The 13622-nt window shown below is 38.2% G+C and overlaps 1 protein-coding gene across 1 annotated transcript in view; it reads right to left on the bottom strand.

Annotated features, from left to right (window-relative positions):
- Nucleotides 1-13622, bottom strand: part of LOC106533812 (gamma-aminobutyric acid receptor subunit beta-3) — a gene marked incomplete at its 5' end in the record, with an annotated part of 47818 nt that overhangs the window by 23262 nt on the left and 10934 nt on the right. The window contains 1 exon segment of the mRNA XM_014030252.1: nucleotides 82-302. Within this exon segment, the coding sequence (XP_013885706.1) occupies nucleotides 82-302 (221 nt within the window).

Below are 13622 nucleotides of genomic sequence, written 5' to 3'. Positions count from 1 at the left end.
AAAAAGGACAATTCTGGAGGAAGTGCTGAGGATCACAGGGTTAACGTGGATATTAAGTGAAGTTGTGGATAAAGTGTTGACCTGAGGCCGTAGAGAACCGTTCCATCCGGGTGGAGTCGAATCATCCGGTTCTTCACGGTAACACCGTGAACAAAGGATTTCTTGTCGTTGAGGAAGTAGGTGTCTGGTACCCAGAGCTGATCTGCTACTCTGTTGTCCAGAGTCAAGTTGAGAGGGATCCCTGCGTAGGCCAGTCTCTTATCTCTCCAATACTGCTGGAAATACATGGTCAGAGTGTAGTCCTGTGGAAAGTAAAGGAGCAGTTATGGAATATACTGTAAATCCTGTTTCAGATTATGAACATTTCTGATGAAAAGGGGCTGGTAGTATCTAAGAGAAAACATCCAAGAAAAGTTGGAGTTCAGTTTCAAAATCTGCATCTGAATGGATTTTCTCTTTAAAAAACTGTCTTTTGCATAAAAATGCAGATTTAGGTGACCAAACATGACAAGAAATCCTCCATAAACCAGTCAAATTATCCCACAAACATCAGATCTCCATCTCAGCTGGCCCAGCATCGATGACATCAGAACTAATCACTTATTTTCAGATGGATAGATACAAATGTTATTACTTATTGCTAACCGTACCTGTTGTAGCATTAATGATTTATTGAGCTTTCATTTGCAGCAACCCCAACAAGCTGATCCATCAAACACAAAAGCTTTCCCAGCCCTTTAATGGCTCTCTTTACAAGCTTTCCTGGTTTTGTTCTGCTGACTAATGTTCTCCTAAATAAATAAGCAGGTCTCGGGGCATAAATAAAAGCATGGCAATGCTGAAAATGCCTATGCACTGATGGGATTATATGTCTATTAGAAAGAGTGTGAAAAATGATTAGATCTGAAAACTTTCATTGAACTTATTATTGATTTGAGTTGGTCTTTGTGGTTTCAAATGAAGAATTGACATGCAGGTGAGTTAAAAGACTCAGGACAACAATTTATTTCAGAAAAGAAATGGAAAATAAGATATATGAATGCCCCAGCAAGCAATGGGTGAGGGGACCAGTCTTTTAGGTTATGTCCAGAACATGGTCACCATCTCAAAAGTCGCCATATTGGAAAAAAGTTAAAATTTTGTCAATGGGAAGGGGGTCATGTAGCACATCAAACAAGACCAGAATGGTCTAAAAAATCGATAGCCTCCATCAGATTTGCAATAACTCTTGTAGCTTAAAAGGTTATCAACATTAAAAGTTACAATGACTGAGAATATTGCCTATGATGCATAGCTGCTGGACGTTTTCAGTGTGTCGAAGTTCCCAGATGTTCCAACTTTCTCTGTTGATAACGTTTGAAAAACGAGATATTGCAAATCTGATTGTGGCAATTAATTTCTGAGACAATTCTTGCTTTCTTTGATATGTTACATGACCACCTTCCCATTGGAAAAATTTGAAATCGATCCAATATGGCGACTTTCAACATGGCAGTCATGTTCTGGATCTAATCTAAAGATAGAAATCCTGAATACCGTTGCTGAAATATCAGATATGCAGAGTACACAGAAACTGCATGAGGTCTGACAGACAACCCGTGTGCTGGTTTTGCTCTAAGTGTATATTGTGTGATTTTCTATGGTAAGAGTCATCTCCAGCTCTTACGCAACAGATCACATAAAACCTTTGCTTAAAGTGTATCTTACCCCCCCACCCCCCCACCCCCGTGAAAAGATAACTCCACCCCAAGGCGAAATTCGAAAAATGCATCAAAGTGGGTAGGGGAGGGGGTGTGGGTAGGGAAGGGGGGGTTAAAGAGCGGAGGTGTGGCCAGGACGAGAGAGCTGTCTGCCTCACACCACACCAGCCTCGGACAGAGGAGTGGAGCGCTCCGCTACAGCCTGACATAAAAAAATAAAAGCATACAGCTGCAGCTGCTCACAAGATCACTAGTTTAAATCAGGAATAAAAGTGTTGGGTCTTRTTTGACTGAAGTTAGGTCCGGTTTGGGCTGCAGCTGCCCCGCTGCCTTTCTGCCTTTTTTTCCCCTTCTCCCCTCTTGCTGTGCAGGAAGTACTGCTGGTGTGTGTGTGTGTGTGTGGAGAGAGAGAAAGAGAGGGAGAGACACAGAGAGCAGCGCAGCAGTCAGCTCTCCCCACCCGAGGCTGAAGGTCAACAGACGATCATGCTAAKCTTGCTAACTGTTCCACCCTCTGACTGCTGCAGGGGCGTGTCTTAGAGAGAGGCTTTTATACCAGAACACAGCCGCTGTGACGAAACCGTGGAGAAGACACGTCACAGCGGAGAGCTGTTACCAATATGCAAATTAGTCTGCAGTACCACTGCTCTGCCCATATGAGCAGCAAAAAGACTTTTTGGACCAAATGTTACAGATTTGAACAAATATGTACAAAAACATCAAAATTAGCACAGAAACTGTACTATATAACATTTTAAACACATTCTAGACAGTTTATCAGCTAAAAAAAGTTAATTTGGGGGTAAGTTACTCTTTAAATCTTTAGCAGGCAGCACGGTGGGCAGTTAGAGCTGCAGGATGTATCATTAGAGCAGTTTCAACCCAATAGTCACACTGCAGGTCCTGCGATGTAGGAGGCAAGCAAATTAAATCAACGCCCTATCTGTGGATAAACCAGTGGTTCCCAACCTATTTTCCTCAAAGCCCCCCCCCCCCTTCTTACAAGAATAAAAATATGTCTTGTAAATGCCCCAATCAGAATATTCTGATCTGCTTCTGCTTGAGCCAGATGAATATGTAATCTGAATGAGAGGGGTGATTTATGCTGATTGATCATTTGAACGATGTTCATGTAAACACTTATTATGATCATGTTATTCTGTTTGTGGAAAACTGACTTTCATCCTCTGGTCTTTGGGGACAGAGGGGCAGCAGCTATACTTGCTGGCAACAGAGAACTGTAAAGGATTTTTATTTCCAGTAAAGGAGGAAGACAAACTGAAAATGTTGCTTCACCTGTAGTTCAATCAGGGAGAGCAGTAAAGTTTCTACTGTTATTAAAACCTGGCACTAAGAAGACACATCTGAATGTTTATGTTTACGAGGGAAGCAGAATGTCTTCTGTGGTGTCTTTAGGGAATGTTTACAACTCTTTGCATGTCAGTACTATTCTGGTGCATGTAAAACACTTGTCATGATCAAATTAATAAATTTTATGTCTATACAAATAATAATATTGAATTAGAATACATTTCTATCCAATCAAATAATTTAGTTCATACAAACACAGCTAATGATGGCAACCATTTGTTTGTGGATTCTCAAGCTGGAGGAAAAGATGTAAAGCATGGTTAGCATGAATGCTAATATTAAAGCATGATTAAAGAAGAAACTAAGAGACACAGAGGCAACATGTTAGGTGGTAAAACACAGTTCACATTTGAATATGATAGAYGAAAACATGAACTCAGGTTCCAGCACAATGAAAGATAACATGACTAACTCTCAAATACAAACTAAAACAAACTTGTAACGCACAAATATGAGGTACGATCAGTGCAGGTTCATCATCAACAAGATGGCTACAGAACTCCTCAGTTGAAAATGCCTATATTTTTTCATATTGCAATACTAGGGGTGCAACGATGCAGAAATTCATGATTCAGTTCGATACTTCAGTGTCATGGCTCGATATTTTTTCACTACAAAAAAGAAATTCTCATGCCCTTCTTAACTTGTAATTTATTGAAATCAATGAGGAACATTTATTTAACATTAATAGTACAGTTTTTAAATTAAATGCTGCTGAAACAGCAAGTTTCTCAGTGGATCTGTGCTCGACAATGCAGCCTAGGTGGAGTAGTCGAACACAGATGTGCTGAGCCTTCAACACAGATCATCTTCAGAAGACAAGCTGATACAATCAGTGTTAAAAAATTGTATTGTTCAATACATAGTGTGTGTTGAACCTAAATCACTGTATTGTTGCACCCCTATGCAATACATGTCACAGGATAAGAAAAAAATCCCAATGTCAGTCTTTTCCAATATCATGCAGCCCTATGAGCAACATGCACTCCTTTCATGGAATTCTTCTTATCTTATCTTATAATTTAAGATGTGTATTCTTGTTGACTTCATCTAGGATTTGTTGTGATGATAGATAAGAATAATTTACGACACTTATGTCACCATCAGCTTMCATCTTTTAAAGATAATTGCAAAAGAAAATATTTTTTATTTAGATTAAATCTAATTTATGTCCCTACTTGAACAGTGGAAATGGTGTGTGGGTTGGTGAATCAGTTTTGCTCAAAAGCCTCTTTAGAAACTCCAGCAATGTGAGCTTTCAACCGACACACTGCTTCCACGTCTGGACTGCTGCTATTTTAGACTGTTTGAGATCCTCAGATTCCACTTCAGCAGTTCTCCTCAAATGCCTTCAACTCTCCTTTAGCTGCCGAGAAACAAAGCTGCACAACATAACTCAGCAGTAAACCGGAGTGCAGAACGCCCTCGTGATTCCCAGAGGGATTTTTCCCCGGGCCTTATTGAATCACTGCTGAGGCTTTGCAGTTTGTTTAAATGTGTGGCCAGCACTGAGGTGAGACACTAACAGGTGATGAGCTTTTGTCCAGAGTTAATGTCGAGGTAAGGTTTCTTACAACTCTCTCATTCCTACAGCCACCATTATGACGAAAAAAACTAAAAATAATGCTGCTTGTTTCGRCAGCCTCACTGTCGCTGATGCTCCATTACTCATGTCTGAAAAACTCCCAGGAGGAACAAACATCACGAGCGGAAGATACCGCCTCATTTCAGAACGTTCCACTCCGATATCCGCAGCCATTTTCATCTAATTATTCCCATTTGTCAGATGAGTGTTTGAGCCARAGAAATCCTCAGACAGAGAAACATCTTAGTGAGCAGAATATTAGATCTGAACTTTCAGAATCTGGTCCTAATGCCAGAGTCATAATTTACTCTCTAAATGGGCTCCAAYAAAACATTTGACTGTGCTGGCTGAAAATGGCTGAAATCAATAGAGTGAAATGGCAAACACCTAATCTGATTTCTATGGAAAATAATGAAATGCATCAGTTACTGATGAGTCACAAGATTTTCAAGAAATACTGTTTCCCTCAGAAGGTTGTAGAATTGTTATTAAAAGATAAAGGCTCTTGTTTTCAGCAGAATTGAAAGAACCAAAGCAGCAACACAGAGTTTTAAAATTCAGTACTTAAAATTCTTTAGAGCTCATGAAGTAGGACTCTGTGCATTACTCGGTTATTTGCACRGAATTCTGGGATTTGCTGCAGCACTTTCTGAGCAGCCTGAGGTCACTTCCAAAAGGAATATCATAATATTTTGATCATAATAACTGTGTAGGCCAAAAATGACAGTGTAAAAGTTTATAAAGTTTACACAAACAGCAATACAACTGTCAGTTAGCCAGTATGTCACTGTCTTACAATGGTTCAAAACTATGCTCAGAAAAAGTAATGCTTCTCAATGTTATAATGTTGGAAAGTCTGCTAATTTCTCCTTTAAACGGTGCCACATTTGCAAGGAACATGCATGTGTGGGAAGAGCAGTAGAGTTGAGTATGTGAGTTGTTCACATGAAAAATGTGCCAAATCTTCTCAGTCAAACAATTTATTTTACTGTTGTTATTGACACTTGTTTTGAGCTTGTGGTACCCCCCAGGTGCCCACTATAASTTCTATTGTTACAAAAAAGAAATAATCTACCAAACACTAACGTACTTAGTTTTTGTGTTAAGTTTAATTGTCATCTCAAAAATATAATATAATTGCAAGAAAACTCAAACTAGCTATTAGCTCTTTAATCAGGTTAAGATTTAACTACATTTGTCCATATTTAGACTATTTAAAAAGTTATGTACAATAGGTAAGAGATAATAACTGCTTAACTCTATAGAGTCCTAATTCAAAATGTCTGAACTATCCCTTTAATGTGAATTTTGATCTAGATCAGGGGTCTGCAACCTTTAMAATCAAAAAAGACATTTCTGCCTTTTCTCTCACCAAATAAAATTGGTCCAAAGTCACAAAATGTCAAATAACAATGTTCATCAACAAACGGTCCACAGGCCACATGCAGCCTTATGAGGGCTCTCTAGCTAAAAGCTTGGAATAAAAATAGTAAAATAAAAAAATCTATAATAAATTATTTTAAAAATYATTAACATTTCTCAATCTTTTACTGGTATTTTTACATGAACAGGCAATATTAAAAAGACAGGATATTAATGTTTATATCCTTTGTGAAAATTTAAACACAATACTACAAAGACCTGTGAGTCCACTGTATGTGTGAAAAATAAAATCTATCCCACTTTGAAATGAGAAATTAAAAYGAACATTAAAATTATGTCAGTCTATTGAACATTAATTTAGGAGTTATTTTCATTTATACTGTATATAAAGACAACGACTGTCATTTATTTCAACTTATAAAAAGTAAGCCTTTACTTCTATCTCTTACTGCTATCAGATGGACTTACCATATTTTTGCAGAACTATTTATTTCAGTGACTCATAATCTGGGATCTGTTTGCAGCAACTTGCCTTGAAGATTTTCAAAAAATGTATATTTTCAGGTCGCCTGGTAAAAACCAGCCCCTTGTCCTTCACTTTGCTTCGTACAGAGGGTCTGGACTCTCGGCTGTAGAGAAGTGATTCTTGCTGGAGGCGTGGCCTCTGCTGAAGTTTAAAACGATTGGATCGGTTGGCCGCGGCGCATGTGTGTCAGCTCCACTGTGAAGGAGGCTAAGCTAAGAAGCTAACCGGAAATTGTGCACGCTGTAAACAACCCTACTGAGAGGAAAGAAGTACCGAGCTGAACGAGACGACTGTAAATGAGAGCTGCTGCTTTTGTCAGACAAATTAATTTTAATTTGGATGCCTTATTAACACAGACTGGCTTCATTCACTTCCTCCACTGCTGTATGCTAAAATAACTAGCAGACACTGCGCAGAACATCGACGTAATTCAAAACTCCACCTTCTGTTCTCTGATTGGCCCAGGTAAAATAAACTACAAGCAGACACTGCRCAGAAAATCAACGTTCTGTTCTCTTATTGGCCCGGACGAAATGCTCCCGAAGAGATCCTTGTCTATGGGAGAAATCCCAGACGGAGCAGTGAAGGGTAACTAGAATTGAGCGGAACTGTAAAGGAAGGTAAGGGCCAGGCTAGGTTTCAGGAGGATAAAAAAATAAATAATAAATAAAACTCTGTGGCTGAAATTTGATTAATGAACTGACTAACAAGAACAAATTAGCACAGAAAAATCTACTGGGAGAACATGAAGAGAACTCAGTAAATACTGTCTCATGTAAAAAAAAAAAGAATTTAATTATCGTTTCATGACACAAGTAGGTGTTTAAAACATGCAGTAGATGCAATGTGCTAACTGTGCATTTAATCCTTTAGGTATCATCATCCTTTCAGGGTTGTTTTCTTTCCTTTGATTAGTTTATTGTGGATAATCTCATTTAATTTTGATAACTATGCTGTGACTATTTAAGTAGTGAATCTAAACTTCTGGCTACAGTGATTCAGATACAAGTAATAACATTTAAGTTATGATAAGGTATGTGTTACTTTGTTTTTAATTCATTTAGCATGAAGATGGTGATAAACTGCTTCATGTACACTACCAGTCAAGAGTTTTGGACTCACCCTCTGATGCCATCTCTTTATTTGTTCTCCTTTTTTCCCTAAACAAACCAAAAATATGCCCCAGGTTCTAGACCAGAGGTTCTCAGACTGGGGTCCCAGGTCCCCCAGGGGTCTGCAAGTCCTATCTTGGGGGTCCTCAAAAAATTTTCAATAAATGCTTAATTTAGTTTTCATTTTTAAAAGGGCACATGGGGAACAATGCACTATTCCCATGGCGTTTAGGTGCTAAAATGACAGTAAATTATTTTTAAAATAGCATGGGGTTTATAAGGGGGTCCCTGGAAAATTTTCAGCCTTGTAAGGGGTCCCCAGAACCAAAAGGTTTGAGAACCCCTGCTCTAGACCACCCACAGCAGGCACCCCTTGCTCTGACCACGGCCGTGCAGACTCTTTGTATTCTTTAAAACTCCTTGAAGACTGTTGGAAAAACAAGCCAGGTGATTACAGAACTTCATGAAGCTGATTGAGAGAATGGTAAGTGTGTAATAAAAAGCTGTAATAAAACAAACGATGCCCACTTTGAACAATCCATAATCAAAAACATATTCTGGTTTKTTCAACACCTCCAAGTTCACTACATGGTTCTTTTTGTGCTCCTTCATAGTCTGGATAAACCCAGTACTGACCCACAACTTATGAAAAAAAGCCGAACATTGAATGAGAAAATATATCCAAACATTTGACTGGTAGTGAAGACTGCATATTTTGCATACTTCTTCGCTGTTGGATCAATAGCATGAAACAATCTGCAGCTGTATGATTCTGCTGAAGAATAAACTGATGAGATATGATTTAGGGTTTTATCACCAAAAACAAGGATGTAGTTAAAGCTGGGTGGTATACGGGTTTGTACCAATAAGTTTTTCATTTTTGTTATATGGATTTTCTGTTTACCTAGGGTTGGGCATAATCGTATCATGTGCAATCAATYGTCAGAAAAACATTAATCGATAATTTTTGGCACTTGACGATTAATGCCACCAGGCAGTCCGCTCAGTGCTCCTCTCCACTTCAAATATGACAAACATTAAAATAAAATTTCTGTAATTTATTTATCTATCAATACAATTTAAAATTCGATCTTAAACCTGAAGTCTGTGATTTTGACACAATTTGGAACTGATTTTTACRAAGAGCAAATATTTTCCACTAAATTGGTCATATGACTAGGACATAAGGGCATCCAGGGACGCCAGGGGATTAATCGTTAAGTTAATCGTTATCGGCAAAATACCACAATTAATTGTGATTAATTTTTTTGCCAATATTGCCCAACCCTACTGCACACCAGCTTAAACAGTCTGACCATGTTCAGATCTCACCTGTCACTAAMCTGTTTCATTTGGACCCTTTTCCTTGCAGCACCGCTGAACGTGCTCGGAGGAAGCAGAGCTGGAGGATCCTTCTTAATAAACAGACGTGTCACATAATATTACAACTTTTTCTTGTAATATTGTGACTTTATTTTTGTAATTAAAAGAAATTAATTCATAGTTTGGCCCTAATACTATACTGACTGACAAAAGAAAAGAAATAAAAAGGCATCCAATTTCCACCACCACTGAGTAGAAGTGCACACCTCATCAGTGACAGGTGGACTTCATTGTGCAGATTGCCCTTGTGACCGCCTCACTGCTCACATGACATGAGCACAAAATGCACGACTGATGTCTACAACCAGGGATGGAAGAAAAACACAAGAAAATGCAACATAGACAGAGGTACAGTGAAAAGAAGAAAGTCAAGAATTAATTTCTGTCCTGCAGAAAGAGAATAATTTCAGCCGACCGTGGCTTGTTGATCATTACGCAGCGTGTGTACACTTTAACATTAGCTGAGCTGTGGTGAAAAGAAAAGTGCAGTGAAATACCGTGATACAGATAATAGTTATAAATACTGTAACATATAAAATGTTGGTTATACCTCCCAGGACTATCTATAGGATTCTTTACTTACCACCATTTAATTTCAGTTATAAACCTTGTCCACACAGAAATACAGTTTTTCCAAAATAGTCTTTTGTTATGAGTTGTTTCTAAAAATATCTTTGTAAATACAGCACTGTTCACAAGCTACAAGAACTTTTTTCACTCTGGAACACATTCAAAAACACTAGTTTTTGCCTCCCTAAATGCTGTTTTTATGTTCTTGTGAGGCCGAAACAATAAAAACAAACACTCACACACACAGGTTTGTTTTTATATCCCTATGGGGTRTGTGGATTGACTTCCATTCATTTTCTAATATTTTTATAGCCTAACCCTGACCATTTACCCAAAAACTAACCTAAACTCAATTTACACCTTGGTCCTAAACCTAACCCCATCCCACCAATGACATTTCCCCAAATAGGGACTAGGCTCAGGTCCCCATAAGTAACAGTTGGTCCCCACATGTAGGTGTGTACTGTAGTCTATAAATGGCTCTCATATGGTAGGAAATACACGCCCACACAGATCCACATACATGTACACACAAACACAGCGTTTTATTGACTTTTATTGATTCATTGACTTCCATTCATTTCCAGTAATTTCTACAGCTTAACCCTGACCATTTACCCTAAAACTAACCTAAACTCAATTTACACCTTGGTCCTAAACCTAACCCCATCCCACCAATGACATTTCCCCAAATAGGGACTAGGCTCAGGTCCCCATAAGTAACAGTTGGTCCCCACATGTAGGTGTGTACTGTAGTCTATAAATGGCTCTCATATGGTAGGAAATACACGTCCACACAGATCCACATACATGTACACACAAACACAGCGTTTTATTGACTTTTATTGATTCATTGACTTCCATTCATTTCCAGTAATTTCTACAGCTTAACCCTGACCATTTACCCTAAAACTAACCTCACAGATACACATCTGACCCTAAAACTAAACTAAACTCAATTCACACCTTAGTCCTAATCCCAACCCCCCACCGAAAATCAGCTTCCGAATTTGTGGGAACCTGGCTTTGGTCCCCACAAGGAGCATCCGGTCCCCAACAAGGAGCATTTTCCTGAAAAATTCTCCCCACCAAGTAGCAAAAACAAGGGCACACACACACACAGAGGCAAAAACACTATTGTCCACCTTTTGCCTCAGGTTGTAAGTTGATACAGGCTGTTCTCTAAAGAACTAAAGATTTTAAAATGTCTAAAAATGTCTAATTCCTCTTTTAAAACAGCTTTACCACTGGAACCATTCAACACAAAAAAACAATTTGTTACTCTAACGAGTCATTACACAGAATACAGTTTCATAAATAAAAGGCGTGAAGGCAGTTAAAATGAGGATCATCTCAACTTATTGAAAGAATTCCCCTCATTCTAAATCTACCTGTATTTAAGCTTAGTTTTTCCACAGCAGCTTGTTAAACAGGGAGTCCTTCAGCTCTGCCCAATAAGAGCTCCTAAAGTTCCATTTTTATTATAAGTACCCTGAAAAAGAGAAGAGGAGTTCTTCTGCACAAAGTCTATAAATTCCCGTTGGGTCACACTTCCACATTTTTTGTGTGTAAATGCAGCAGCACAGTGTGAAACTGTGTTGCTAAAAGAAGGGTACATCCCTGTTTCTGGCTGAGTTCTCCTTACTCTACGAGTAGCAGGAGCCTGCGGCTTTTTAATGCTTTGTGCAGCTGACTTATTAACTTAGACCTTCCATAAAAATCTGGGAGAACATCTGTAGGAAGAGATTTTTTAAGGGTAACGCTTCCTTCAGGCAGAACTTGGTTAATGTGAAAGTGTCAAAATGGATGGGAGTTTTTAGCACATGATGGATTTGTCTTTCAGCCGACTGAGGCGATGAAAAGTACTAAGGCAACACTTCCACTTTGAAGCCTTGCAGGAGCTCCTCTGCACTGTGGGTCAGAAGCARGCGTTTCTGTAAAACCGCAGAAAAACAGCATTTTCCTCCCTGGACTGAACTAGTGCAAAACAATCTGATTTAGCAGCTTCAAGAGAGAAGAACAAAATGATCATATTCACAAATAGACCCAGGTGATGGTGAGAGTGACGCATACAGTAAAACTAGGTGCTAAAAAATGGAGACTATGTAAGGTACCCACAGAGCTCCTACAGTCCTGACTGTGATCCCACGTTCCTGTGGGTTGGATGATCTACAGTACATCCCATCAAGACGGTGTGGATATTTTTAGTTGGCTGACAAATCCAAGACATGTCTATAAAACGCCTCATGGAGACACCGTCCCATTATCCCTATCTGAACTGATTTAACACACACTGGAACCACTGGGAGGGTTTATTTCCTAGACGTGTTCAGTTCCTCAGGCTTCAGGAGGAGATGTACTTCCTTTGTTCCCATCTGAACGCCTGAAGCCATTAACACAGTCTGATCTGATCACAGAGACTGAATGCTTTCACTGAAGATGGACAGCTGCTCTCAAGTTAAACCTGGGTGTGGACAGTACTTTTTGTTATCASATTAAAGATGATAAATGAAAATGTGTGAAAAATATGTATGTTTATATAATTGCAACATACTTCCACAACAAATGAGCTGTGCAGAGTTATAGATGGGAGAATTATTCATGTTTTATGTGACAACTGACCCAGGTCATTAAATTTTTAATGTCTTTTATTTTTAACTTGTTTACTGACATGACTGAGTGTCTGTCAAAGCTTCTATTAGAAGTTTATTTAACACAGTACCAATGAATGTTACACAAAATTTCACTTAATAATTATTTTAATTCTGAAAAGTCATATCTGTGATGATTCCATAGGGTAAACTGAAATCTTTTGTTTGTGTTTTGAAGTCCTAAAACATCATAAAACCTAAAGATTGTTTCTAAAAATTAAAGACTTTGAAAATAAAAGTTTAACCTCTGCACTACCACACCCTCAAGTTTATATTTCAATGTATATATATAATTTTATATAAATTGTATTTTTAATTTTTGACAAACTATTATTAGTAAAATGGTTTGAAGGTTTGAGTGATGTGTTTAGTTGCTGGAATGAAATTAAGATGCTTTAACAATCTTTGGGAAATTGATAAAATTGTGATACTCAAAAAGACGAATCCATGTATGGTTTGTTCTTTGGTTTTATGTTTCAAAATAAAATTGCAAAAAGAAAAGAACTGTTTTTTTGTTTTGTTTTTGAAACCTACATTTTAAAATGTCAAATTGAAGAAATAAAAACTCCACAATGTCTGATTTTTGCTATAGCTATCTAATTTATTTTTTTTAATTTTCACCATTGTTTAACCAGGCAAATCCCATTGACATCGCAGATCTCTTTTTCAAGGGAGACCTGGACCTGAAGGCAACCTATGTTTTTGGTCGGTGGGAGGAAACCGGAGTATCCTGAGGAAACCCACGCAGAAGACAAATACATATAATATATAATAAATACAAATAAAATATATGGTTGTTGATTCAATGGCTGTGTCCAAAACGGCAGGACGGGTCCTCCGAAGGCTGAATTCATCGGCCGCATACGTCACAGCGCCTCGACGAAGGACGTCCAAAACCGAAGACTCCTCCGATGCRGCCGACAAATAYGTCCTTCCTTTGGCCCGAATCAAAGGACAGGTCTGATGGATCCTTCCCAGCCCAGCATATCCCATAATGCATTGCGGCCCGACCGGAGATTTGTTTAAGCTAGTAATAGCGGCTGAAGCGAGAGAAAAGAATACATTTTAAATAAAAATATGGTGATATAAAAATTTTAAAAAATTAGCGCTTGTAATTCTAATACTTTTATCATGTGTAAGGGCATGTTTTTACATATTATTTTGTCATTAAAAAACGCGAAATAAACATGAACCTACAGCGGGTCAATTAGTTCTTCAAATGTTACCTTTAAGTTAATTTTATAGTTTTGTGATATTAATAATGCTAATGTATTGATAGTTTTCTAATTTTGATTTAAGTTTGCTTGTTTAGCGTCGTCACAGTTGCTAGGTGACATGACG

The sequence above is a fragment of the Austrofundulus limnaeus genome, unplaced genomic scaffold (genome assembly GCF_001266775.1).
Source record: "Austrofundulus limnaeus strain Quisiro unplaced genomic scaffold, Austrofundulus_limnaeus-1.0 Scaffold1027, whole genome shotgun sequence".
Taxonomy (NCBI): domain Eukaryota; kingdom Metazoa; phylum Chordata; class Actinopteri; order Cyprinodontiformes; family Rivulidae; genus Austrofundulus; species Austrofundulus limnaeus.
The sequence above is the reverse complement of the archived record's forward strand: the minus strand, read 5'-3'. Positions and strand labels throughout refer to the sequence as shown.